This window comes from Lontra canadensis, unplaced genomic scaffold (genome assembly GCF_010015895.1).
Source record: "Lontra canadensis isolate GAN:19392208 unplaced genomic scaffold, GSC_riverotter_1.0 scaffold36, whole genome shotgun sequence".
In the NCBI taxonomy this organism is placed as follows: Eukaryota; Metazoa; Chordata; class Mammalia; order Carnivora; family Mustelidae; genus Lontra; species Lontra canadensis.
Window position 1 is genome coordinate 7,106,326 of NW_022631030.1, and position 27,300 is coordinate 7,133,625.

At 50.3% G+C, this 27,300-nt stretch overlaps 1 protein-coding gene across 3 annotated transcripts in view; it reads left to right on the forward strand.

Annotated features, from left to right (window-relative positions):
* The first annotated feature begins 1,387 nt into the window (after positions 1 to 1,387).
* Positions 1,388 to 27,300, forward strand: part of UBASH3B (ubiquitin associated and SH3 domain containing B) — a 133,337-nt gene continuing 107,424 nt past the window's right edge. Inside the window, exon 1 of one of the 3 annotated variants that reach the window (XM_032868762.1) lies at positions 1,388 to 1,865. In XM_032868762.1, coding sequence (XP_032724653.1) covers positions 1,705 to 1,865 — 161 coding nt within the window. In that variant the 5' untranslated portion in view covers positions 1,388 to 1,704. The remainder of the gene's footprint in view (positions 1,866 to 27,300) is intronic. The other 2 variants (XM_032868761.1, XM_032868763.1) reach the window with 2 other exon arrangements.

Consider the following 27,300-nt stretch of genomic DNA (forward strand, 5'->3'; position numbering starts at 1 on the left):
TCATGGGCTCTGGTCACCATCCCTCCCCCACACTCTAAGCAGGGAAAGGAGTTGACATTTTTGGAGAACCCCATGTGTGTGAGGCTAGGTTACTATGATGCACATGGATAAGGGTGTGGGGCTGGAGAGGCAGAAGCAACATATCCAGGCACCACAGTCAATAAAAGCTTTCATTATACACTTCCCAGCTCTATGATCTTCCTCAACTTTTCTAAGCTGAGTTTTGTCAACTGCAAACTGGGATGATAATTGTATACACCCCATAAGGGTCATACACACTCAATGAGTCAATTCATTTACTATGCTTAGTACAATGATGGACACGAGAGTCCAATACATGCTAGGTCTTATTATTATTATTACCTGAAAAAGAGCAGCTAGGGTTTACTCTTTCTCTTTTCCATTAAACCAAGTGGGGCCATTGTCCTTGACTGAAGACAGTAACCTTGTCTCCAAATGAAAGAGCATTAACATCCCCAAGCCAAGTTCACAGTGTGTGCAGTGTGAGGTGGGAGTGAGTGTGGTTAAGACTCCCTACTTCTTTGAGGTGGGAGTAGTTTTATCCAACCTATGATGCGAATTCTCTTATGTATCCCCGCTGAGCAAGGATGATCTAGTCTTCCGTCGAATTCTTTCATTGACAAGTTGCTCATTCCCGAATGAAAACCAACCCACTGCATTTTGAACACCTTTATAATTAGAAAGCGTTCTTTCTCTGTTCCTTCTTCCTCCACCCTCCCTCCACTTTCCACTTTCCCTGTCCTCCTCCTTCCTCCTTCCATCTTCCCCTTTCTCTCCTTTTTTCCACCCTGCCCTCTCCCTCCACCCCTCTCCTCTCCCAAGTCTGAGAGCCAGAGCTCCCAATCTTTGTCCTGAAGTCACTATCTCGAGAAGTCCTGAAGAGCACGGTCGGTTTTTGGTCTGGTACTTGGCCAGGGGGCAGGAGCTTGGTCTCCACCGGCCACAACAATCCTCCGGATTTTGCATGGTCTTTCCGAAGCAAAAGCTTTTATCTGGGCCTACAGGGCTTGGCTTTATGGTTCATTACTGTCATCCATCAATTCGCCCAATTTCCATTATTAACCCATCTAGAACCACACGAACCACATTAAACTTGACACGGGTTGATCTGGCGTCTGGAGGCCCAGCTGACTCAATGGGCGAGCCGTGGAGAAGGGTGAGGCGCTGGGAGCGACTCCCCGGAACCCACGCACACCCGCAGCCCTCGTGCGCTGGAGTCCTCCGCGCAGCAGCTCCGGGACGCTGCAGCCTGTGCCCGGCCCGGAGCAGGCTCAGGCAGCGCTGTCGCTTTAAGAGAGGGGCGGGGCCCCGGTACTGGCAAGGCAGGGCCGGCCCACAAGGCTCCTTTTCCTTTTTGATCCATTCAAAAATTACTCATTGCAAATTCCCGGACCGCTAGGAGGAGAGAAGGAAGGGGGCGGAGGAGAGAGGGCCGCTGCCGGCGCCGCGCTGGGGGCACCCGGGGGCCCGAGCAGCTGACGGCGGGTCCGGCCCAAGCAGCCCGCGGGCCGCCCTGGCTCCGGTGGCCTCACCAGGAAGCGTCAGTCTCGACTCTGGGGAAGCTCCGAGCGCCGCCTCCGTCGCCGCCTCCCGCCCGGCGCCGGGTCCCCGAGCCCCCTTCCCTGCTCCCTCCCGGACGCTCGGGCTCGGGCGCTTTCCCCGGCGATGGCTGGCCGCTGAGCCATGGCTCAGTACGGCCACCCCGGCCCGCTCGGCATGGCTGCGAGAGAGGAGCTGTACAGCAAAGTCACCCCGCGGAGGAGCCGCCAGCAGCGCCCCGGCACCATCAAGCATGGATCGGCGCTGGACGTGCTGCTCTCCATGGGCTTCCCCAGAGCCCGCGCGTAAGTGGCGGGGCTCGCGCCCCTCGCGCCCCACGCGGCCGGCCCTCGGCTTCGCTCCGGCTCGCCTCCCGGCGCCCGCCGGACGGACGGCGCGCTCCCCGCTGCACACCACCTGCTGGGGCAGGACCCGCGCGCGGGCTGCCCGGGACTCGGCCCCTCCCGGCGCGGGTGCCGGGCAGGCGCGGCGGGGAGAGCCGGGCGGGCGAGGGCGCCTGCCGGGGGTGCCGAAGGTGAGGCGCCCCTCCCGGCGAGGGCACCGGGGTCGGCTCCCAGGTACCGTGCCCGGCGGGCGGCCCCCGTGGTGGGGCTATGCGGGTGTCTCGCCGGCTCCCCGAGGTCTCCGGCGCCCGGCCCCCGGGGGAGGCGGGGCCCCAGCGAGGATTCGGGCACCCTCTGGATCCGGAACGCGGGGCTGGTTTAGGATCCTCTCCGCTGGCTGGGAAGGGGCAAGGGACCTCGGGGCGGAGGGGTCGGCGCTCTCACTGCAGCGGCTTCCAGCTCCGGATGTCGCTCTCGGGTTCGGTCTCCCTCCGGAGTAGGAGGAGCGGGAGCGTGGGTGTTGCTGCGTGTTCATTGATAGGGAGGATGGAATGAGGAGAAGCGATTCCTCCTGGGGACCTGGGTTCTCGTCAGTGGTGACGGCAGCGCGGAAATCTGTGGGTGCCTGAGAGTAAGGAGGGGAGCTGTCTTCCCTTATCCTTCTAACCCTTGGAGGGCGGAGTGGGGAAGGGCAGAGAGAGCGCAGGTGGCAGTCCCTGCAGCCCGCTGGGAAGAGGCCTGGCCGCCTGCACAAGGCAATGGCAGCAGGAGTCTTCTTCAGCTGGCCAACCAAGACCGTGGGGCTGGAACCCTTCTTGGAGGAAACCAAGGCCGGGCGGCCAGGCCCTTCTCCTTCAGTTAATTTCTCGCGTGCAGAATTCTTCGGTGGGGGTACAGGGCCTGCGATCCTGTGGGGGCGCTGCTTCTTTGAATGACATCACCTGAATGGGAGAGTTGGGCAAACTTTATGGGGAAGGGCCAAGTTAATGAAAAAAACATTTTTCTCCCCCCCTTTTTTCAGGTGGCAAGTCTAGGTAACCCTTCCCCAGCCTTTGGGCAAACCTTCCTTACTCTTTTCTTTACTAACTTGGCTGTGACCTTGTAACCAAAGCACACCCCTAGTTTAATCTTTCCACCCAGCCCGCTAGGACAGACAGTCAGGAAAGTGGGCTTTGGGAAATCAGGAAATACATTGACGTTTTTTGACTGGGGTTGACTTCCAAGCAATGAAGCTCCAGTTCCTGATGCCAGAGTTACAGAGAAAATGGGAGGCTTTGCAGGGCCGCATCAGGTGTGGATGCTGCAAGTTGTGTCCTTATTCTGGTGGATGGCTGTGCACACCTTCCTTAAGCAAGGGGAGGTAGAGGCTAGGGAGTCTTCTGGGCAGGGCTGCAGAATTAGCATAGGACCCAGCATCTAGGCCAGCATTAAGGACCTAAGTAGCTCAGTTAAGAGAAGAAATACTTAACTGAACTCCTCAGACTGTCATGTTTGCTATTCACACCTGCTTTAAAGGGGTGTCTTTTCTTCCTGCACTGGGTCCATGTGGTCTTGTCCATGTCCCAACAGATTAGGATGATGGTCTAATTTTGGCTGGTTCAACCCCTGAGATCTCCTCATAGCGAGCATTTATGGAGTACTTAGGATATAGACTCTAACAGGCACTTGACCCTTCCTAACCATTGTATCCTCCTAGCAACACACTGAGAAATGTAACACGTATGCTCATCTTATGCATTTAGAAACAGAGGCTTAGTCACCTTATGTAACTTGCTCAGAGTTACAACACTAAGCAGTAAGGCTGGGATTCAAACCCTCAGGGGGTCTGCCTAACCTCACCTCCAGAGCCCGAGCATGAGCAGTTAATGTAAGTGACATGCTTAGTGCATGTCAGGCTTAGTGCCTGGCACACAGTGGGTGATGATTAGGTGTTAGCTGCTGTATTAGTTTCTGCTGCCGCTGTAACAAATGACCACAGTCTGGCTGGCTTGAAACAACAGAAATGTATTTTCTCCTAGCTCTGGAGGCAAGAAACCCTGAATCAGTGTCACTGGGCTGAAATCGAGGTGTCGGGAGGGTGGGGATTATTTTGGAAGTTCCAGGGGAGAATCCGTTCCTTGCCTCACGCACATCTTTGGCTGCTGGCTTTGGTTGGCTTGTGGCCACATCACCTGGACCTGGGAATGGAAGGTCACATTGCCTTGCTGGTGGTGTCAAACCTCCCTCTGCCTCTTTCCTGCAAAGTCACTAGTGATGGCTCTTAGGGCCTCTCCAGATCATTCAGGAAAGCCTTCCCAGGATCAGCCGTCTCAGGATCTTTTATCACATCTGCAAGATCTTTTTTTCCCCTTTTTTTCTTTTATTTTTACTGTAAGGTAATGTTCACGGTTCCAGGGATTAGGACTTAGCTTTTGGGGAGCCATTATTCAGCCCATCACAGCTCCTAGTATTATGACTAGCACTGCCTCTCTTTACTGAACAGGTGATGAAGGGGGTCCTAATGGAACAGCCTGGCCAGGAGGGGAGTTGGCTTTCCTGTTCCGTCTCCATCAGATTCCCTGCCCGGGAGGAGGTGGAGCCCTTGGCTGTCCCCCTGATCTAGTGCTACTCTCCCTGGGCTGCTGAGTTGAGAAGACAGAGAGCCAGGGCAACGGGCTTAGCTTCTGAGCAGCCTCCTTCTTGGGCCTTAGGCCTCGAGGAAAGGGCGTGAAGAAATTGCAGACAGGAGGGAGCGTTGATGGTTTTCAGGGTTCTGGGAGACGTGGCTGGGATGCCTCAAGGAGGGATGAGAGAGATATTTGGAACATGGCCCTTTGGAGAGACTGGTGGTAGCCAAGGCCGACAGCTCTGGTTTCCCCATTGTGTGTAACTGAGTCTGGCATCGTGCAGCAGCAAGAAGAGACCTTCCACATGGCTCTGGGTGAGCCGGCAGAGAGCTCGGGCCAGCAAGGCCCAGGCCCCATTCCAGACGTGCTGTGCTGTGGTCTTGGATAAGTCACCTAACCCCTCGGGGCCTCACTGCCTCCCTCTGAGAGGTACAGGAGTAATTAGTGCTGGCTTTTAACAGCCCGACAGAGCTAAGGGAGAGGAGTAGGAGTGCTGGGCCAGCTGGGTGACCTCAGGGTATGTTCCTTCTTACTAGGTTTTTTCCATCCCACCTCATTACCTTCAGTCCACAAACACTGCTGTAGAAGGACCTGCCATCGAAAGGACTAAGTAACAGCAATTTTTCGGGGTGTCTGTGTGTGTGTGCACCAGGTTAGGAGGTGTTAGGGAAGCCTTCGGAAGGAAACCTTCAAGGGTCCAAAATGGCCTTATCCCTCCTCCTCCCCCATACATAGTAGCTCTTCTTTTTTTTTTTTTTAAAGATTTTATTTATTCATTTGACAGAGATCACAAGTAGGCAGAGAGGCAGGCCGAGAGAGAGGGGGAAACAGGCTCCCTGCAGAGCAGAGAGCCCGATGCGGGGCTCGATCCCAGGACCCCGAGATCATGACCCGAGCCAACGGCAGAGGCTTTAAACCACTGAGCCACCCAGGCGCCCCCATAGTAGCTCTTCTAAACGTTCCTATTCCAAAGGTTCTAAAAAGAATGGTCCATATTGGTCACGACTGGAGCGAGGCTGGTGGGAAGGCAAAGGAGCAGTGTGCTGAGCAAAGGCCTGGGGGAAGGGCATGCCTGGGGGCCAGGAGGGAAGGCAGACCCGGAACTCTGCGGGGGACTGTTGCTTTGCTACTTGATTTCACACCATCCCCTACTGGCCTCTATGGTTAGAGGAGGAGCGAGGCTCTTTTATCTCTTCTGCAGCTTGAGGCTAAGGGTAGGAGCATCGCCTCACCATTGATTCTGAGGGTTCTTTGCTGATACACCTCTGACCTTTAATTTTGTTTTGGTTGGGTCTGTTGGAGGCTGCCTGTGGCCAGAGCTCTGTCTCTAGCAAATGGCTTTAATGTTTGCTGATGATGGAGAGACAACAGGCTTGCAAAAGGACGCGGTGGCAGGGGTTCCATGGCCCAGCGCTTGTCCAGCTTCTGACTGAGGAAGCTGTCGGGCCTTCCCTTTTCCTCAGCATTCCTCATCAGCTTCTACACCCAGCAACACCTGTCCTGTGTTGCGCACGAGGCTTTGTGAAGGCTTTTTTCCTGCACGGGCAGGAAAGGACTTAGAGTAGTTGAAAATATAATCTGGACACCAGACAGAGAGGATTACGGTTTTGTTGTGTTGACTGGATGAACAGGATACTAGGTGGTTGCTGGTTGAAGTCTCCAGCATAGACCTACCTGGGCTCTCAGGTTGTCCTTTTTTGCTAAGGGGAATATTTGAACAATGCCTACCTAGTCAAAGAGCAGGACTGTGGAGGAAGGAAAGAGCTGGGATAAGCACCTTGGACTTGGCTTTGGATAGTGAGCTGCATTAGCTATGCTTCGCCGCCCAAAGATAAAAGGCCCTCAGAGCTGCCTTCACATGGAATTGAGAGGCACCTTGCACCGCCCGTGAATTAAAGTATCCAGTTTCTCTGGCCTTCTCCAGCTTTCCTGGGGGTTGACATTGGATCCCGTGGAAGTCCTTGGTCAACTCAGTGTCTCCGAGTCATGGCCGATTCTGTAGCTGCTTTCCCCGGGGTCCTGGCGTAGAGAGAGGACGCCAATGGTGGGTGCCCCGGAGCTGAAGGGATCTTCTTGGTGGGCAGAGCAAAGGACTTGAAGTTACCCATCATCTCCGCGCACCCATACCACAGTCCTCTACGTCTGTTATTTTGCTGTCGGAAAATTGCTCTCGCATGTGCCAAACAGACCTCTTGATTGGCACAGCCGTCCCATGAGGCAAAGCTCGGGGTGACAGCCTCGTTTTAAAGATGAAGAGGCTTGAGGCTCAGAGGAGCTCGAGTACTTGACCTGGGTGCGGCCCGGTCGCCCTGAGATTCTTGAGCTAAACCTGCAAGTCCAGGGACCTTCCCCGGCTGCACACGGGCCCTGGTTCCAAAGGGAAGACTTCAACACACATTTTTATTTTCTACTATTGAGGTATCATTTATGTACCTGAAATTAAATCTGTTTATGGATTGATCAGTTTTGTTAAAAGCGTACCCCCGTGGCATCACCACCACAAGACCCGGCACTTGCCTGTCACCCACGAAAGGTTCCTCGTTCCCCTTTCCACCCTCTCCCTGGGAAACGGGTCTGCTTTCTGTCGTTATAGATTAGCTTGCATTTTCCAGATCTGCATGGAGGGGGAGTCCCACAGTGTACCCTCTCGTGCCTGCCTGGCTTCTTCCCTTCGGCATATTTTGGAGACTTCCGTGGTGCTGCGTGAATCAGTAGTTCATCTCCTCGTGTTGCTAGCAGACCGTGGTGGGTTTGAAATGACCGGTAACGCGATTACAGCCCCTCACACAGACCTTCTGCGGAACTTCCGCTGCGCCCTGGAATTAGTACCGCGGGTTTCCAGATCCCTTTAGAGATGGTGAAGCAGATTGATATGCATGATCACTGTCAAGTCTCAGACCTTGAGAGTGTCTACTAAGGTTTGGAAGAGTGAGTGCCACAGAGAGTGATGAGGGTCCTGATTTGTGACTCTGTCCTGTGGTTTTTGCCCCACCCCGCCCCCTGCCCTCCACTGCCTCAAACTCCAGCTGCTTTTCACCAAGGGCATGGGCACTCGTTCTCAGAGCTAAACGCGTGGCTTTTCAGAGAAGCCACATGCAAACCTAGGGGACTCTGTGTCTCCTACCAGCTCTCCTCTGGCCAGTGACAGGGGCAGCAGAGGGATTGATGGCAGCAACATCCCCTGCCTGCGTGTGTGTGATGGAGTGTCCCACTGCTTGGGCAGCCAGGCACCGAAGAGACCCCAGCGTTGGCTGCCCGAGACACAGAAGTCTAGCCTGCAACTGGTCAGGCAGCCGGGACTCGTTGGGCTAGTGGCTGGAAGTGCCATGCTTTCATTTCCCAGCCAGGAAAATGTTGCTAGTAGCAGTCCTTACCTCGAAGGGCTGCTGTAAAGGGAAGCGGTGCCATTCCATGCCCTTGGCCATGGAGTCTGTGGCATCCGGTGAGCCCTCGGTGAAGATGGGGACAGTCGTGCTACTGCAGTGGTGATTCTGTTCTGCTCGGCTCCTTTGTGGGCTGTCTCCAGGGTTCAGCTCCCCACTCCTCATGGCACGGAGTCATGAGTAGGAGGTAGGGGCTGTGCCTTCCCCCAGCCCTTGGGTTCTGTTCCCTTGCACCTCTTTCTGCAGAGTGCCCTGAGGGGTGCAAGGCAGAGGAGAAGCAAACCCGGGGCACAGCCAGCGCCACCCCCAGCGCCACCCCAGCTGCAGATTATAATAAATGGCCCGGGCTGGGGATATGCTGGAGCGCCAGATGGCTGTCTTCTGATTAGCCTCACATGGAATCAGACTCCATCCCTGGAAAGAGAGAGAGAGAGGAAAAAAATCTCACTCAAGAGTGTGCTTCTCTGCCCCGAGATGGGCATAGTCCCTGCAGGTTGGAGCGGCTGCTGGAGAGGAAGATGCCTGTGGTCCCCATCAGGGCTGACAGCTCTTGTCTTCTTCATTGGAGGATTTTCCCAGGGGCCACTGGGTGTCACCCGGAGGCTTGTGGGAGAATGTCCCTGGAGGATGGACGGATAGATGGAGCAGGGGCCTCTGCCCTCCAGACCTTCTGTTGGGGTTCAGGATTATGTGGTAGGACATCTCCTTTCTTGTTGGCCCCTCTCGCTCACACCCCCCATTTTTCCTGATGGCTTTGCCAGCATGTTCTTGGCCACCTCCTGTTTATGGGGGTGAGGCCTCTTGGGAAGGCCTCCGATGAACATCCAGAAATTGTCTGCGTTCTTGCTAGGTGCATGGTATCCTACTAAATTCTGTGCCGTTCTCAGGAGGAAAAGAGGAATGCCAAGTTTCACCACCTGGCACTCTGAAGTCAGCTGTCGGAGGCAGCCTGGGACTCTCTCTAGCTGGCTGGACAACCCTGCACAATGACCCTCCAGGGAGCAGGTGTACTTTTTCTGGGTGTGGGGAGCAACACTTTACAGATAGTGTGAAGGTTCTGCACTCAGTTCCCACCCCACCGGTAGCCCCATGGTAACGGAAAGCAAACTCAGCTTTCCTTTCTTTCAGACCCCGGCTTTGAGCTCTTGCTCTGCTCTTGCTTATCGGCTATTTGAGTTCACACCCATCTCCGTCTTTTCCCGGGGCCTCAGTCTTCCCAGCTGTAAATGGGGTTGAAGTCAACCACATCTCATGCATTCTGGGGACCCGCGGGTGACATGGACCCATGGTTTTGGACAACACAGGATGTTTTCACTGTGTCTCCTATGCTTTTTCTGTTTTTGTTTTGTTTTATTTTCCCCAGTCCCTTACTGTCAAATTCTTCTCTTCTCCCTTTAAAGAAAACCCTTCAGGACTGCCCATTGATATTCTAGAGAGTAAATAAGCAGAAAGAATGATAGCAGCCAATTACAATGGGGAGGGGGAGGGCCATTTAAGTAGGATACAATGGTATAATTTTCAAATTGGTATGTAATATGTTTTCTTGCATAAAACTGCCAGAGTGCTGGTTGAATGAAAGAGGAGGTTAGTGCCTTGAGCCTCGCCCCTGGGGGAAACAAATGGCTCATGGGCACCTTTTTAATTAAAGGGGCACCTTCCTTTCTGGAAGTCACCAGCTGCTTGTGTAACAATTCACACTGTGCTCCGTTGCCCCAGCGGAAGCATGAACATTCTCGTACAGAAAGCAGCAGTGGCAATGAACTCCACCAAGACGAGGGCTGTTGCCACACGCAGTGGGAAGCTGGAAGAAACACCAGCAGAGAGCAGCTCCCAGCCGTCTGGAAAATGCCGAGAGGAAGCTGATAGCACAGATGGCCAGAGGCAGCCGAACATTTCAGATTTCTGTTCAGGTGTTGCGGATTCAGCATTCTCTATGAATCAGGTGGCAGGCTTGTTTAGAATCCCACTTCTGGCTTGACTATGCCCCATTCAAAAATATTGACTGTGAGCATTGACCTTCTAAATGTTTCTTCTCTGATCTCAGGTAAGAAGCACTTTCGGAGCAGGGAAGAAATCTGCCCCGATGGTTGCTTTTGTGTACAGTCTTGTTGAAACACAGACGCACACTCCGAACAGCATGGAGTTGCTGGAGTTCTGAATCTGTGACATCGCCTACGTCATCCCTTAACCAGCCTGTCCTTGAATTGACTGTGGACGCAGCATGTGTCTGCTTTCTGCCTAAGCAGATCTCACCCACCCTGGGGAACTCGTTCAATCACAACGCATTTGGCTTCTCTTCCCTGAGCTTCCCTTTACCCCTACACCCCGCCCCGCCTCCCCGCCTCCCGTCTCTCTTCTTCTCCCTTTCTTTTCTGGTCTCTTCTCCCTCAAGCCTTATTAGGCTTCGCCCTGTGAAGCAGGCAGGGAAGAGACAGGGTCATCCCTAGATTACCTGCAAAGATCCCAAGTCCTTTGTCCAAGGTCTGCAGCCACTTACACACTGTGATTTTTTTTCCCCCGCTTCGGGGCCTCTTCTGATATATCCTGACAAATGAAACCTGGAGAACAAGATAAGAAGAGAGAAAACAAAAATAAAAACAAACACCATATGGTTTTACATATAGATAGAATCTAAAAAAGCAAACAAACAAAACAGAACAAGTTAATAAACAAACAAACAAAAAGCAGAAACAGGTCCATCAATACGGAGAACTAGAGTGATGGTTGCCAAGGGTTGGGGGACGGGCAAAACGGGTGGAGGGGAGTGGGAGGTACAGGCCCCCAGTTCCGGAATGAATGAGTCACAGGAATTGAAGGCACAGCGTAGGGAATATAGTCAAAGGTTCCACACACAGTAGTGTTGTATATGACTGATGGTAGCCACACTCACGGTTGGGGGTGGGCACAGCGTTCCATAAAGTCTTGCCAAATCACTCTGTTGTGCAGCTGAAACCACTATAACATTGTGTGTCAACTAGACTGCAACGAAATTTAAAAAACAACAATCCAGTATCGCATATGTGTTCTCTCCATCAAATGTTTCCTTGGTAATGCCAACTTTGTGTGCGTGTGTACACTTCACCCCGTGTTTATGGGCAACTGTGCTACCCTATTCTAACAGGAGTTAGGAGGAGGACAGAGCATCATTATATATATAACATACGTATAAAAGACATGAATATATATTAATTATATATATATATATTATATGCATATAAAATCTCTGCCCTCAGGACCTGGCAGTCTAGTGTGGAAGACAGACAATTATGCTAACGTGTGACCTGTGTGCTGGCAGAGGTAGATGCAGGTTGTAGGTGAGGAGGTGAGGAGGGTTGGTAACCAGACAGGGAGCCCTGAAGGGAATTCAGGGTGTGAACAAGATGGCGGCGTCAGGACCCTTCAGTTTGAGAGGTGGGAGTTTGGGAAGATCAGTAGACCGTTTGAATGATTTCATACTACACCACAAGGGAAGATAGAAGCAGATTTTAATCTAAACTTGACTCACTCTGCTCTTCACTCTCCCACCCTCTCCCTCTCTGTCACCATCTAGCTCAGAAGGAAAAGAAAACATGTTGGCTACCAAAAGAGCTGACCCATAGTAGGGCCTGACTTTAGGTTTGACATTGTTTTGTTTACTCTTCTACTGGGCATTTGCTGAGTGCCTGCTATATGCCAGGAACTTGTTAGGAATGTGAAGTTTGTCTTCTCCAGGAGTTCAACCTTCCTCAGGAGGGCAGGACATAGAAACCTGGAATGCGATATCACGATAGCAATTATTGCTGTAGTCGAAGTTTGAAAAAACACACGTGGGACCACAGAAAAAACAATTAGAGTAACTTGAGAAGGTTGAGGAAAGCAGAGGAGGTGATAATTAAGGCAGACCTTAAATAATGAGGAGAGCTTTTCTTAGTGGAGAGGAGGGGAGGCATTCCAGTCAGAGAGAACAGCTTGACTTCTTCGGAGCCAGCCGCCCCCGGGGGCTGGGATTGGTGGGAAGGAGACAGAGAGGTAGTGAGAGGTGAGGCGGAGAAATTAGTTGGGACCAGACTGTTTGCTGGAGGTTGTAGCAGAAGGCCTGGCAGTAGGTGTAAAGAACAGGCAGAGTGAAAAGGAAAGGAAAGAAGCCAACCCCCAGGGATAGTATTGTTGGGGACCAGCTGGTGGGTAGAGAAGAAAGGAGGTGAAGGAAGCTAAGGGGGACGGTTCAAGAGGCAGGAAAAGAACAAAATGACAGGTGTCATGGAAGAAGGTAGGGGAGAAGAGAATTTCATGACAAAACTAAGGTCAACGAAATATTCCATTCCCTTTCCAATGCCCAAGTCAGTAAAGTTGGTTGTGAATGAGGTGTTCCTGGATGGAGATTCCAAAACCTCTCTGTGGGGTTTCCAGTAATCCTCTCCAGCACCCCCAGACTCCTGAGGATCAGGACCCCAGGATCCTGCCCTACCCTCTGACAGCCCTTACCTCAGACATCTAGAATCTTCTTTCTGAAACTGAGGCAGCTGACTGAGATCTGACTGTGAGATCTAGATTCTAGACCATCCATCTAGATATAAGAATCATCTTTGCTTTAGAATTCCCTCACTTCTAGAGATTTTATGTGCTCTCCCATCCATACCTCGGTACCCCACCTCACCCATCCGTATCTGCACTTAGCTGCCCTCACTGGAAACCATGCCGAGATCACCAGAGGATCCTTGCCGGAGTGACCCTTCCCTCATTATTCAACGCCTCTTTCCTGATGGTTGCTGCATGCTGGTCAATGTGTTAAGTACTGTGGATAAAGCATTGAGAAACCTACTCAGCTCTTCTTTGCTTTGGTCTCTGACTAAGATCTCAGCCCTCCATGCACTAAGCTCATTTTCTCTAATTTCTTCTCTCCAGTAAGATCCTGCCACCACCACCTCTCCATTAGAAAGAGCTCACCAAGTAATGCCCAGGGATCTATGCTCTGTCTGTAAGACATCAGGATTCATGGGGTGGCCAGTGGTCAAGGACCAGAGCACCTTCCTTGACCCCAAGGGAAGGTGTTGTGCAGTCTTCGAAGTCACTGCAAGTTGTCCTACACACACGGGCCCACCTGCACTCACCTACAACCTGGACACGAGTGGGGCTGTATAGAATGTGAATGGATGATGGCTTTATTGGGTGCTCTGGAAGGAAAGGCTAGAGGAAAGTAGAGGGAGAAAGAAACAATCAGAAGACCTTGGAGTGGGGGTACCCAAATCAAGGTTGGAGAGAGTACATTTACCCCCAAAGAATGGGAAGTTGTACTTTACGTGGTAGGTTTTATGTTTGTGGGCATTGAATTTCTGAGCGTTGGTGGATGTGGACAATGTCAGCACTGGGTAATACATGGTTTTAAGTTTAGGACATTTGGTGAGTGATAGTGGCTCTTCATGGGTTGCTAAAGGATGTGGAAATGAATGACATCTTTTTTTTTTTTTAAGATTTTATTTATTTATGTGACAGAGAGAGAGAGAGCACAAGCCAATGGAGCAGCAGGCAGAGGGAGAGGGAGAAGCAGCCTCACAGGGTTCGATCCCAGGTCCCTGAACTTAGACCACCCAGGAGCCCCATGAACAACTTCTTGAACAGAAACTTAGAGAGAGCTCTAGACGACAGAAAGTGTACGGAGATAGAGGTGTTCAAGAAGTATTGGTTATGGGGTGCCTGGGTGGCTCAGTGGGTTAAGCCTCTCCTTTGGCCCAGGTCGTGGTCTCAGGGTCCTGGGATCGAGCCCCGAGTTGGGCTCCCTGCTCAGCGGGGAGCCTGCTTCCCCCTCTCTCTCTCTGCCTGCCTCTCTGCCTCCTTGTGATCTCTCTCTCTGTGTATCAAATAAATAAATAAAATCTTTATTTAAAAAAAAAAGGAAGTATTAGTTATTATTCCCATCTTAGACTGTGCCTCGTATTTGACTTCATGACAGAGATCACTTTCCCTGGCTCAAGAGGCACACATGAGGCCTGGCAGGATTCACTTCAGGGTGCGGAATCTCACAAAGGCTCCCGCCCTCCACCCAGGATGACTCCGGTGTCTTTGTTGAAACAGACTGTTCCTGCATGGAAAAGACCCGTAGAGGTAGAATCTTAGAAATGTATAGCTAGCATTGCTGGTGGAACTTTTCCAGTCCAACTTCCTCTTTCTACATAGAACTAAAATGAGACAAACAAATGAAGTGACTTTTTCAAGACCACCAGCTGCTCAGTGACAGAAGCAGACCCAAGAAGCTCTGCCTCCAAGAAGGAGATTGCTAACAAGGCTTTTGGGCTCTGTTTTCGGGAGGAACGGACTGGGCTGTTATCTTGATTAACCCTTTCACAGTTTCTCTGCCTTTTCTTTCTTTCCCTTTGGCTGCCCTCCTTATCCGTGCCATGTGTTTATATCTCAGCCTGTGGAAGAAGCAGCTAATGTGTCTATGGCCAGTTGGAGAGGTCACCTCCGAGAAGAAGGGTGGGCTGGGGGGGGAGGGGAGGAGGAAGCATCACACTGGTGATAGGGGAGGTGTGGGAGGGGACCGTTAGTTGTCTCAGTTACCCACCTCAGAAGGGAAGAACAAATGTTGCCTTCCGCTACGGTGGAGGGAAGACTGGCTTTAGGGACAAAAGACTGGCTTCAAATTCTGGATCTGGCACTTTCTCAGGATGTGGTCTTGATCGAGTGTTTTGATGGGTTGGATGAATCAAAGTGAGGCCATGTATATAAGAGCAATAAAAATCACAAAAGGTCACGCACATGTAAAATGATACTACTGTTGTCAGGGGCTGGGTCCTGGTACTTTGAGGCTCTTCCAGAAAGCCTGTGACCTGCTGGTTTTGTGTGACATTTGCTGGGCCATTCTAGTCCTCCCTAACCAAGCTCTGCTGCTTCCGAGAGGCTAACGCTGTGAACGAGGAACACGAGGAACCCCTTGACAGGCCAGCCGCATCAAAGTGAACACTTCGTTCTGGAAGCTTAAATTTTCACTTCACCCTTTTTGGGAAGTAGGGAACGTGAGTCATAATGAGTTAGCAAGTGGCTTTTGTGAACAACAAGAGGTTTTGTGAAATACAGCACATGTGACCAAAGGCCTGTGTAGTAGAGTTTCCTATTGCTACTCTAATAAACTTGTCGTGACTTAAAACACCACCAATTTATTCTCTTTAACATCAGGAGATCAGAAGTCTAATGTGGGCATGATCCCTAAAATCGAGATGTCGCTAGAGCTGTGCTCTTGCTGGAGGCTTGAGGAGGGAGGCTGTTCCCTTGACTTCGCCAGCTTCTAGAGTGTGCCTGCTTTCCTTGGCTCATCGCCCCTTCCTCCTTCTACAGAAGGCACCCCTCCCACCTCGTCTTCCATCTGTCTCTGCCTTTCCTGCCTCACCATCTCCCTGAGAAAGACCCTACTGACTCCAGTGCTCCTGCTTAAGAGGCCGAGCTTAGTCACATCTGCGAAGTCCCTTCTGTCCTGGAAGGGAACGTATTCATAGGTTCTGGGGAGTAGGATGAGGGTATCTTTGGGAGCCATCGTTCTTCTACCACAGCACATGTGTGCATGTAACACTCTCGGTCTGCATGTCCTTTTAGTTCGTGATGTTCTTGCACAGGACAGACATCTACCAGGTCTCCCCATTAGCTTTTCTTATCCCTAACTCCTCACTGGTTGTCTCTTCGCCCTCACCATTCCAACCCAGCACTGAATATTCCTAGCTAACTTTCACTGAGTGCCTAACTCTGTGCCCTGCAGTATTTTAAAACATGACATGTGCATTATTTTGTTTATTCTTCATAACAATCTTATGGGATAGGAATTGTTATCATCCCCATTCTACAGATGAGAAAACTGAGGCACGGAAATTTTTGAGTCGCCCAAGACCACACAGCAAGTAAGTGGTAGACCCAAGGGGCCTACCCCAGGTGGTCAGATTCCCAAGTCGGGGCTCCTAACCAGCACCCACAGTGTTGATGCATAGCTGGTGTTTAGTAACGTTTGACAATTGGCAGAAGGAAGCAAAAATGACTTGATGTCTTTAGATTACATAGAACTGGGGTCAAGAGGGCAACCTAATTGGTTGCTCACGTGTTTAATCTCGTTGGTTTCATCTCTCAGTGGGCCCAAATAGTTACAGTGTGGTTGACTGTCTACTAATTTTATATAGAGTTGCCGTGATATCATCACCCTTTCCGAAAGTGTGTGTGCATGTTATGTGTACTACCCTTCGTGGCTCCAGATTTGGGGAAGACAGGCATGGGATTGTACTCAGGAGTTTACAGAATACCACGTCCCCGTAAGCCATGTCTCCCAGCCTCTATCTGTGTTGCAAACGGAGCCCTCCACAACACACACAGGAAATGTGCACCTGTTCCCGTGGCCTCTGGGAGGGACTCCTTGGGCAGAGTACATAATGGTTTGCCTGCTATTCATTTAAATGAGATAATACACACAAGATAGTTAGTCCAGAGCCTGACTCTTCAGTGCACCATGAATGGTAGCTGTATAGTGATACAGATCACAAGCTTTGGAATCACAGGGTTATGTGGGACGCAGGAGAGGACTCTGGGTATAAGTCAATGGTCATTGCAAGTCTTTGGTGAGTTCCCAAGTTCTCTTCCCAACATCTTTAAGACTTGGGGCCTAGGGATAACTTAAGCATTCAGTTGATTGGGTAAGCTTTCTGGGGAGGGTCAGGGAGATGTGGGGAGTTGGCTGAGGTGTGTGGAATGGCTCTTCTCCTCCCTACAGAACTCTGTGCGGAACCACACCACTCCCTCCTCCTTCCTGGCTCACAAGTATTCAGAGATACTGTCCTTATCAGGAAGGATCCCCGACACGCCAGCACAGTGGTCATGATGGCAGGGGACCCTGGGGGAGTCGGTTGGCCTGAAGAATCAACAGATCATCAAGGTGAGCCTTTAGGCACCTCCAGCCTCACCGGAGACCTTCAGCAGCTTTGTGGGTCAGGATTGAGAAGGACGTTTGAAGTCCCTATCTTCCTCCAAGTGAGAGCACAGGCTCTCCACTGTAAGGCCGGATGCACAGCCACAACCCCTTTGCTTTCTGGCTGCTTCAGGCACCCCAGACCTCCGGGTGTCACTTCATCCATCCAGCCTCGGCAGGAAGGTGGCGAGTGTGCTTGTGTTGTTCTGGCCGGTGGCTGGTGGCCCTGTGGGCCAGCGGAGCAGGGAGGTGGGCCGGTCAAGGACGAGGGACTGGACACCAGTAAAACTGCTTCAGCAAGATGGCGTGTGTCCTGTGTGATTGGGGAAGGCTTTTGAGGGACCGATATGAGTAAGACCCTGTCCCTGACCGCAAGTTGCTCTCAAGCTCTTGGGCAAGATAGACTCAAGCAGAAGATGGTGATATCATGTGATAAGATAGAAAGGGAGGAAGGTTCTCTCCTCTGATATCTAGGGGGCTGTCATAAGAAAAGAGGATGCTTATTTTGTGGACTTTGGTGGCAGTTATATGGCTGGGGGGTAGGGCAAATACCAGTTCACCAGAAGAACACTCTGGAAACCAGTGGCTCGGCTGTGGTATGCTCCAGGATCTTCTCTGCCCAGTTATGACCGACTGTGACTGAGCTTCCTTCTCAGCCTCCTCAGAAGGATATAGGTTGGAGAACATATCTGAAGCCACCACCAGGGTTAAGCTTGGCCAGCCTGGGATCTGAGGTCTGTGGGGAAGGAAATGAAATCTGAGGGTGTCCTTTATGAGGAACCTTCTGGATAGGTGCTTTCACATGCATGAGTCCACAGCACTGACGGTAAAAGAGATCATTTCCCCTATTTAAAATATGGATGGGTGTGGGGATGGGGTTGGTGGGTGATGGGCATTAAGGAGGGCACATGATGAAATGAGCACTGGGTGTTATATTCAACTGATGAATCACAAAACTCTATCTCTGAAACTAAAAAAAAATAAAAAATAAATAAAATAAAATAAAATAAAATATGGGGGCGGGGAAGGAGCCTACAGAAATGTACCCAAAGCTATTCAGGGGTACAACTAGGCAGTCCTAGGACCATGTGCATACAAGTAGCCCACAGAGGGAGCTCACTGACTCCTGAGGTATTGAACAGCCAAGAGGTAGGAAGAACAAGTGGGGGGTGGACCTCACCTCCAAGCCTGCTGTCTTTAAAGTATGTTCGTGCCAAGTCTCTGGATTCTCTGAACATCCCCTTCCCAAGCATCCCTTTGGGATCAGCCCCACCAAGGTTGGTAGGATTGCATTGTCCTCATGCAAGGGCTGAAGGGACATACAGTGCTGACCTCAGGGAGTCAGACAAGGGCCTCAGAAGGGGTGGGCCTCAAGCACTCGCTTGGTGGGCACATACTCACCCATGTGTAGTCAGCTCTGGGCATGTGACCACTTTGGGACAGAGGGAGTGGGCAGAGGCTTAGACAAGCAGCAGTGAGCCACAGGCAGAGGAGAGGGACAAGTCCAGTGTAACCGAGCCAGAGCAGAACGCCCCCCCCCACCCCGCCCGCCAGGAATAGGAAGAGAAAGAACTTGTGAGGAAGGAGGATGGCTTTGAGTTTATAATAGACTCAGGAGACTGGAATTTTCAGCCATAAATGAAGTAGTCTTAAGTGAGCCTTGAACTCCTTGCAATAGAGAATTCCAGAAGGGCTAATGTTCTGTCTTTTGTCCTTGCAGTTTCTGATAATGGAGAGAATGTATGTTGCAACACTTTTTGCTAAAGGATCTGAGGTTATTTCCTTGTTTGGCTTTCTTTGCTCTGGAATTGCCTTTCTACAGAGGGAGCTTTCTTCTTTAATAGAGAAAGAAGAAGATCACCATCAAGGAGGAAGTACTACCATGTTTCTTTAGCCTTTCTCTGCTCACTGCTGGACTCCTGCCAGAATATTGGGAGTACCATCAGGGAGCTGTATGTCAGGGTCCAGAGTGCCTCTTTCTCTTCCTTGCACCAGTTTCCTGTTCACGGGGTGGTTTTGTTTGTTAGTTTCAACATGCAATTATCAGGCTTGCTTGCTTGCTGCTAGGATCAAAAGAAAAAACAATTCATAAGGAATGGCCCCTGCTGCCTTGGTGCTCCCCGTTTAATAGGGAGGACCAAGAAGTAGTCACATAAGTGTGTCACACTCTGCCACATGCCCTGAAACAGAGACAGGTAGCTGGAGATATGGAATGGCGAGGGAGCCAGCAAATGACTCTGCTTGGGGTTCTGGGGTTCTTCCAAAGAACTGGATATTGTCAAGAGCCTTTCTTTACATGAAGCCCTCCAGGGTGTTGGAGAGAAACAGCATTTTTGAAGACTATTTTTTTAGAGGCGTTTTAGGTTCAGAGCAAAATACAGAGATTTCCCAAATACCCCTGCCCCCACACGTGCCCCAGCCTCTCCCATCATCAATATCACTTACCAAAGTGGCACCTTTGTGATGACCCTACATTGACACATGACCATCACCCAAAGCCGATAGCTTACCTTAGGGTTCACTGCTGGTGTTATGCCTTTCATGAGTTTGGACAGATGTATAAGGACACGTATCCATCATCATAGTATCATACAAGGTGTTTTCATTGCCCTAAAAATCTCTGCGTTCTACCTATTGCCTATTTATCGCTCCCTACTCCACCCCCCCCCCAAAACCCTGGCATTTCCTCCTCCTGCAATCACTCCATTTTGTTAACTTTTTCAGCTCACTGTCCGTATGTTGGCACCATATACTATATAGCCTTTCCAGATGGGCTTCTTCTGCCTGTCTGGAATATATGTTTATATATATAAAATAAATATATATTTAATGTCCCTCCACATCTTCCTGGCTTGATAGTTCATTTTTTTCTTTTTTTCCTTTAAAGATTATTTATTTATTTACTTATTTGACAGAAAGAGAGAGAGAGAGAGAGATCACAAGTAGGCAAAGAGGCAGGCTGAGAGAGAGGGGGGAGAGCAGGCTCCCTGCTGAGCAGGGAACTCGATGCGGGGCTCAGTCCCAGGACCCTGAGATCATGACCCGAGCTGAAGGCAGAGGCTTAACCACTGAGACTTAACCACTGGCACCCCGATAGTTTATTTCTTTTTAGCACTAAATAATATTCCATTGTCTGGATTACCACAGTTTATCTAGTCACCAAATAAAGGACGTCTTGGTTGATTCCCAAGATTTGGTATTTTGAATAAAGCGGCTGTAAACATCCATGTGCAGGTTTTTATGTGGACATAAGCATTCAGCTCTGGGATGCCTGGGTGGCTCAGTCAGTTAAGCGTCTGCCTTCAGCTTAGGTCATGATCCCAGGGTTCTAGGATTGAGTCCCATGTCAGGTTCCTTGCTCAGTGGGGAGCCTGCTTCTCTCTCTGCCTGCCATTCCTCCTGTTTGTGCTCTCTCTCTCTCTGACAAATGAATGAATAAAATCTTAAAAATGGAAGTGTTGGGTGCCTGGGTGGCTCAGTGGGTTAAGCCTCTGCTTTCGGCTCAGGTCATGGTCTCAGGGTCCTGGGATCGAGTCCCATATGGGGCTCTCTGCTCAGCAGAGAGCCTGCTTCCCCCTCTCTCTCTGCCTGCCTCTCTGCCTGCCTCTCTGCCTACCGGTGATCTCTCTCTATGTGTCAAATAAATAAATAAAATCTTTAAAAAAAAAAAAAAATGGAAGTGTTCAGCTTTGGGGAAATACCAAGGAGCTTGAAGGTAAATACCACTCATAATCATATTTTTCTGTGCCAAAGTCGCTAGCCTCAGCACCTTACAATCACTATGTCAGTTACTCTTCACGGAAAACCCACGCAGCTAGTATTAATAGACCCATTTGCAAATGAGCTAATGGGGGCTCAAAAGGTGACTGGACATGCCTCCCGAATAGTGGCAGAGCTGGGTTTCTAACCCTAGCCTTTCTGACTCCAAAGCCCCTTCCGCTAGATCTACAGTCAGGGTGCCTCAGTTTCTGCTTTACTGGTTTATTTTTGTTCCTGGATGACAGCTTTAAACTCACACACAGAGCTCTCGCACCCTGACTGGCAAATAAACGTTAGTGGCAGCTCAGCCAGCTGCCGTTTCCTGTGTTTATAGCCCACATTGCAGGAAGGTGTTTTAAGAGTTGTTTCGAGTGTTGTGTCTGCTTTTCCTTGTGAAAGTGTGGATGCCACTTCTGAGAGGGAGGAAGGTGAAATGCGCTGCTCAGTGTTGGGTGGCGGTTCCCATTTGGTGGGGATTTGGAGAAGAATGCGTCTGTCCCCAGATGAGATCAGAGGCTTTGTTCTGTTTGGTCTGTGACCATGTGGTCTCCAGAAGTCAATGGACTGTGAGGTCAAAGTTCTAGAACATGCTCTGCCGCTGATCTTTCCTGTGACTCTGGGTAAGATGGTTTACGTCTGCTTTGCCCATCTGTGCAATTAATTATCCAGAGTTTCAAGGAGTGCCTTTTGATGAGCCCAGGACCATGTAGATCCAAGGGCCCCAGACAAACAGATGCATTCCTGGCCCCTGAGAATCCCTGAGATTAGGAGAGGGACAGACACATACAGAAGCAGGGATAGTCACCAAACAAGGAGGTATGACGTGCGGTGAGGGAAGCTTCTCTTTCCTCCAAGTTTTCAAAGGGCCATCTTAAAACTGCAGGGTGTTTGGAACTCTTTTTTTCTTTTTCTTTTTCTTTTCTTTTCTTTCTTTCTTTCTTTCTTTTTTTTTTTTTTAAACTTCTTAATTAGAGACAGCTATTAAGAGCTCACTTTTGTTGTGGACCTATTGTGTGTGTCTTACTCTTCTGCATCCTGAAGGGGGATCAGTAAGTAGTGTTTCCATTTTACAAATGAGAAGAGCCAGGCAGATCAGTTAACGGCTTTTTCCAACTTGTAAGGGACTGTTCCAACATCCCCGGGTTAGTCTGTTTTGGGAGCCCTTCTCCTTTCCCCCACCCCCCAAGACCCTCTGAAGATTTCATTTTAACAATTCAAGAGACCAACAAACATTCCTCCGCTGCTGTAATGTCTCTGCTTCTCTCTTCCTTTGGCTCCCTTCTCTTGTGTTTCCAGGTATCACTCCAGTAAGGAGGTGATCACCATATGCTGGCTGCCTGTCTCTCCGTCTGCTTGCCCTCACCTTCCCCTCCGCCCCAGTACTCTTCGTAGCACCCAGCTATCTTTTTTTTTTTTTTTAAGATTTTATTTATTTATTTGCCAGAGATCACAAGTAGGCAGAGGCAGGCAGAGGTTGGGGGCGGGGGGAAGCAGGCTCCCTGCTGAGCAGAGAGCCCTAGGCGGGGCTCGTTCCCAGGACCCTGAGATCATATGCTGAGCCGAAGGCAGAGGTTCAACCCACTGAGCCACCCAGGCGCCCCCACCCAGCTATCTCTGACAGCTCAAGTTCCCACAATGTTAACACCCCTGGGGCTTGCTCAAGTTTGTTGATCAATGAGTCAACAGGTGCCCTTTTTCCCGGGTGCATTTTTCGCTCTCAAGTGAAATAATAAACGTCCTTTTCACATACGCCTCCCTTTGAGAAAATTTCTCAGACTGCATTACCCGTTTCTCACTCCTCGGTCGGGCTCAACCACTCCCACCCTGAAGCGGAAGGAGCGCGCGCCCGTCCCGCGTGTACGTGTGCGCATGCGCAGGTCCCGGTCCTGTGCCTCAGTTGGAGCGCTTCGCTTATCGCATCACCGTCTCCTTGGAGTGATGGTGTCTTCGTTTTTCCTGTTTCCGTACCACGATGCATGGTGCCAAGTACCCAGTGAGCACTCAGTACGTTCATTCGTTCATTTACATTTATTATTTCTGTGCCTCGTCCTACGTGCTGGGGAGACGACGGCAAGCAAAACTGGACTGGTCCCTGCCGCCTTCCCGAGCTTAATGAACGATCCTTGGTGGACACGCATTTGATCAGATGACCTGCGAAGGAAGGCTGCGGCGTGGTCCGCTCTGGCTCCCGGATCACGGAGCCCCAGGCTGGCCACTTAAACCCCTGTCAGTTACTCTCTCACGGTTGTGGGGGCTGGAAGTCCAAGATCAAGGTCGAGCAGAGTTGGGGTTCCGGTGAGGGCCCTCTTCCTGGTTTTGCAGAGGCTCCCTTCTCACTGTGCCTTCACGTGGCCTTTCCCGCGTGGGCGCTGGTGGGGAGCGAGGTGCCTCTTCTGATGGCCCACGAGTCCTGTCAGATCTCTGCTGCACCCTCGTGAGCTTATCTAACCTTCATGGTGTCACAAAGTCGCCATTTTCAAATGCTGTCCTGTTAGGGGGTGGGGCTTCAACATGGGAGTTTGTGGGGAAGGGACCCAGTTCAGTTCAGTCCATACCAACTCTCAGCGACCTTTCGGAGAGAATAGTTCTGGGGATTTCGGGTAGGGAATTTTAGGTCAGGTGGAGGAGGGGTGGGGAAGATACCATACTGAGCAGGTGGGGCATACTCAGGGTGGGTTCTGGGGCTCTCCTCACTGTCCCCTCCTTTCCGTCACCCTTCCTCAGCCCTCTCAACTAGCTGGGCGGGTGGAAGGGCTGGTGGTCCTTGCCGGGTGCTCCCTCCCCTTGTCTCCACTGTGGCTGCACTCAGCCTACAGTCTGTCCGGGGGATCCACATTCCTTCGGCTTCCGGTAACAGTAAGGAAATCAAAGCCAGAAGAAATGAGAAGGTGTCTGTTTCCCAGGGCTTCTCACGGAGCCCTTCTCAGCACTTTGCATAAGTCAGGCTCCAGACAAGGTACTCCCTACTTGGGTGCTGAGCCTGAGGGTCCAGCTGTCAGGACTGGCTCTGCATTCTGGGGGGTACGTTTTCAGGAGCTGCTCCCCAGGCTCAGAAATTCTCTGTACTCCACAGTGTGGTTAGCCAGGGGACAAGGCTGCTGTTCCCAAAGGCTCTGAGGGTTTCAGAGCACAGGCTGGATTTCTGTCCCACTGAAACACTCTAAAACATCCATCAGTTGCAACAGAGGACATCGATTTCTGAAGCATGGCTCGGGGAAAAGAAAGCAACATGCCAGGATTCAGAGAGGGTAGGCTGTAGTTCCCACTCTCCACGTGATTTGCTGGCTGATCCCAGGCATCCCTGTTGTCCTGTTCCACGTAACACGCAATATACCCCTGCCATGTGCCAAGAACCGGCTTGGTTCGTAGACAAGCAGGAATTTGTGCGATGACCTCTGCTTTAAGGACACAGGTCACGCGGTGTGTGATTCAGGCTGTGAAGGGGAGATGAGGTACTAAAGGGACCTCACGACAGTGCCACTTACCTCAGTCTCAGGGAACCCAGGAAGGCTCCTCTCAAAGGAGGTGCCACTTGAGCTGAAGCATGAAGGACAAGAAACCGGACAGTTGGCCATGTCCGGGGTGGAGGGGTGGGGAGATGAGAGAATGTTCTAGGCAGAAAGTCCAGGGTGTGCATAGGCATGTGAATGAGAAAGCCTAAAGCATCAGGGAGCAGAAGGCACGTGTGTGTACATGTGGGAGTGTGTTTCCAGGTATGTGTGTGAGAAGCATGGGGTCGGGGGCGGGCAACAAAACTGGACAGACTGGTAAGAATCACATAGTAAGTCTGAGTTTATTTTAAAGGCTCTGGAAAGGCCCCAAAGGATGTTGAGTGAATCATGGTGTTCCCAGATCCAGATCTGTCTGATCGAGCCTAGCCTTGCCACTCAAAATGGGGTCCCCAGACCAGCAGCTCAGGCAGCCCCTGGAGCTTGTTAGAAATGCAAAACCTCCACTCCACCCCAGCCCTTCTAAATTAGAAACTACATGTTAATAAGGTCCCTCAGTAATCGGTATGTACGTTAAAGCTGGAGACATACTGATCGGTGGTAAGGGTCAGCAAACTTGATAAAGAACCAGAGAATAAATATTTTCTATGGGCCTCAGGGTCTCTGTGGCAACAACTTAACTTTGCTGTCATCCTACAAAAGCAGGCAGATGACATGTAAACCCATGAGCATGGCTGAGTTCCAATAAAGGGGTATTTACAGACACTGAAATTTGAACTTCATGTTATTTACACCTGTCACAACAATATTCCTTTATTTTTTCCAACCATTTAAAAATGTAAAACCCATTTTTTGCTTGTGGGTTGTATATAGAGTGAGTGGCAGACTGGATTTGACCTTGGGCTATAGTTTGCTGATCCCTGATCTATAGGAGTTGGGTCCTCAGCTTTCACATAATAAACCTCCTGACCATAAAGCTTTGTTGTGAAAATTGAGTGAGCTGGGAATGACATACAGACCCTATTTTGGAGCCCAAGTGGGAAAAATGACTTTCTCGGGGCAACACAGCTGCTCACTGGTTAGGATTCAGACATGGGCCTGCTTACTTCCAAGCAAATGCTCATCCTCTATTCCACATGTAACCGATTTGAAAGGAGAACTGGAGCCTTATCTTTTTTCCATAGCATAAGCAGAATACGCAAACCTTAAAAGACCAATTACCTTTTTCTTTCTGATAAATTGCAAACAATTAGTTACAGCATTGTTGTTTTTTTTTTTTTTTTTTAAGATTATTTATTTATTTATTTGACAGACAGAGATCACAAGCAGGCAAAGAGGCAGGCAGAGAGAGAGGAAGGGAAGCAGGCTCCCCGCTGAGCAGAGAGCCATGCAGAGCGCCATGCAGAGCACCTGATGTGGGGCTCCATCCCTGGAGTCTGGGATCATGACCTGTCCCGAAGGCAGAGGCTTTAACCCACTGAGCCACCCAGGCGCCCAGTTACAGCGTTTTTAATGTCAAAGCCAAATGCTGTGAGCAGCTTGTCCTGGGAAAATGTATTCTGCAGAGCAGGACCCAAGGTTTTTCAATACCCAAAATAAGACATCGAGGCTCTTTTTAGTTATTTAGCAAAATAAAAGGTAGAGTAGGTGCTACTCTGTAAGAAATGAAGTTTGACTAGAAATTATTTTATGTATACCTATTTGTTTTTATTTCAACCTTGTTCATTCATGGTAATTAATGGGTTGTTCATTACAGTCATTATTTACAAGCATAATAGAATGAATGAATTGGGGGCGCCTGGGTGGCTCAGTGGGTTAAGCCTCTGCCTTTGGCTCAGGTCATGATCCCAGAGTCCAGGGATCGAGCCCCACATCAGGCTCCCTGCACAGCGGGGAGCCTGCTTCCCCATCTCTCTCTGCCTTCCTCTCTGCCTACTTATGATCTCTCTCTCTGTCAAATAAATAAATAAAATCTTTAAAAAAAAAAAAAAAAAGAATGAATCGAGTGTCCCACCTACTGTCTTACAGACAATAGAGCAAGCCTAAAGGATTCTTACTGCAAAATCCAAGACATTATACATTTTTTAAATCCACCAATTAATTCCACATCCATAAATGCATATCCTGAGCTGTCACCCTTCTCTTTGCCCAGCCTGACTCCTCAGTCCAACAGAAACAGTCATTCACGAAAAGGAAATGGAATTCTTGCTTCCTTGTACCTCTTATGCTCTAGACAGACAATGATGAGATTCAGGATATAGGTCTTGGATCACTCAAACTCAAGACTCTGCTCTGAAACCACATGTGCTGCGAGGTCCTCTGGGATCGTGACTGTGCACCCCTCTAAGGGACGCGGGGCCCAGGAAAGTGGATGAGTTGTCGGCCATTGTAATGGGCATGGGTTTACAAGCATCCTCTAACATGTGCACATGTATAACTCACACGTGCACATGCACATATTTCCCTCTCGCTAGCTTGATCTCTGCATTTGAAAAAAAAAAAAAATACATTTCTACTGAGAAGCTGGAGAAGCGGGCTGGAGTTGCTGAGTGCTGTGGGGGTGGGGGGGAGCACAAGGAGACAGTCATCCATTGCCATCATCCACCCACCCCTGGGTCAGATGCTCTGCTTCTGCTTGAGAAGCCTTGTGTGTGAGTGTGGCAGCAGCAAAGGCTGATTCATCGCTGTCCCCCGGGGTGGCCCAGCTGTCCGAACAGGAATGGCCCATCTCGCCGTCTCTGTCTCTCCTGCACTGTGCAAAAAGCGACCGGTTGTTAGTCAGCTGCCCAGACAGAGCTGAAAGAGAAGCCCAGAGGTTAGTGGGGAGAACAGCAGAGCGCAAATCCTCCCCCCGCCCAAGTAGTACCCTGCTGACTCACTTTGAGGCCTTGAACAAATTGCTTTTTTTTAAATAATTAATTTTAACAGCGTTCATTTATTTAGTACTTGACTGTGTGGATGGTACAACGGAGCAACGGTTCAGACCCAAGCTTCCGACCCACCGCTTCGCGCTGCCTCTCACCTCCCCATACGAGATCCCATCTTATCTTCACATCAGTTCTCTGATATGGATGGGAACTATATTCCTATTTTATGGATGAGAACATTGACGCCCTGAGACGTCCCCCGGTCCCAGCTGTGGAACAAGGAGGGAATCCAAACCTTCTGATCCAGATTCCATGTCCTTAACAGTCTGCCTTTCCTGAGCATTTATTTTTCCATCTGAGAGGTTGAGAAATACTTCTTTCTCCCTCCAATGGTTCCCAGAGTCTGAGATACACA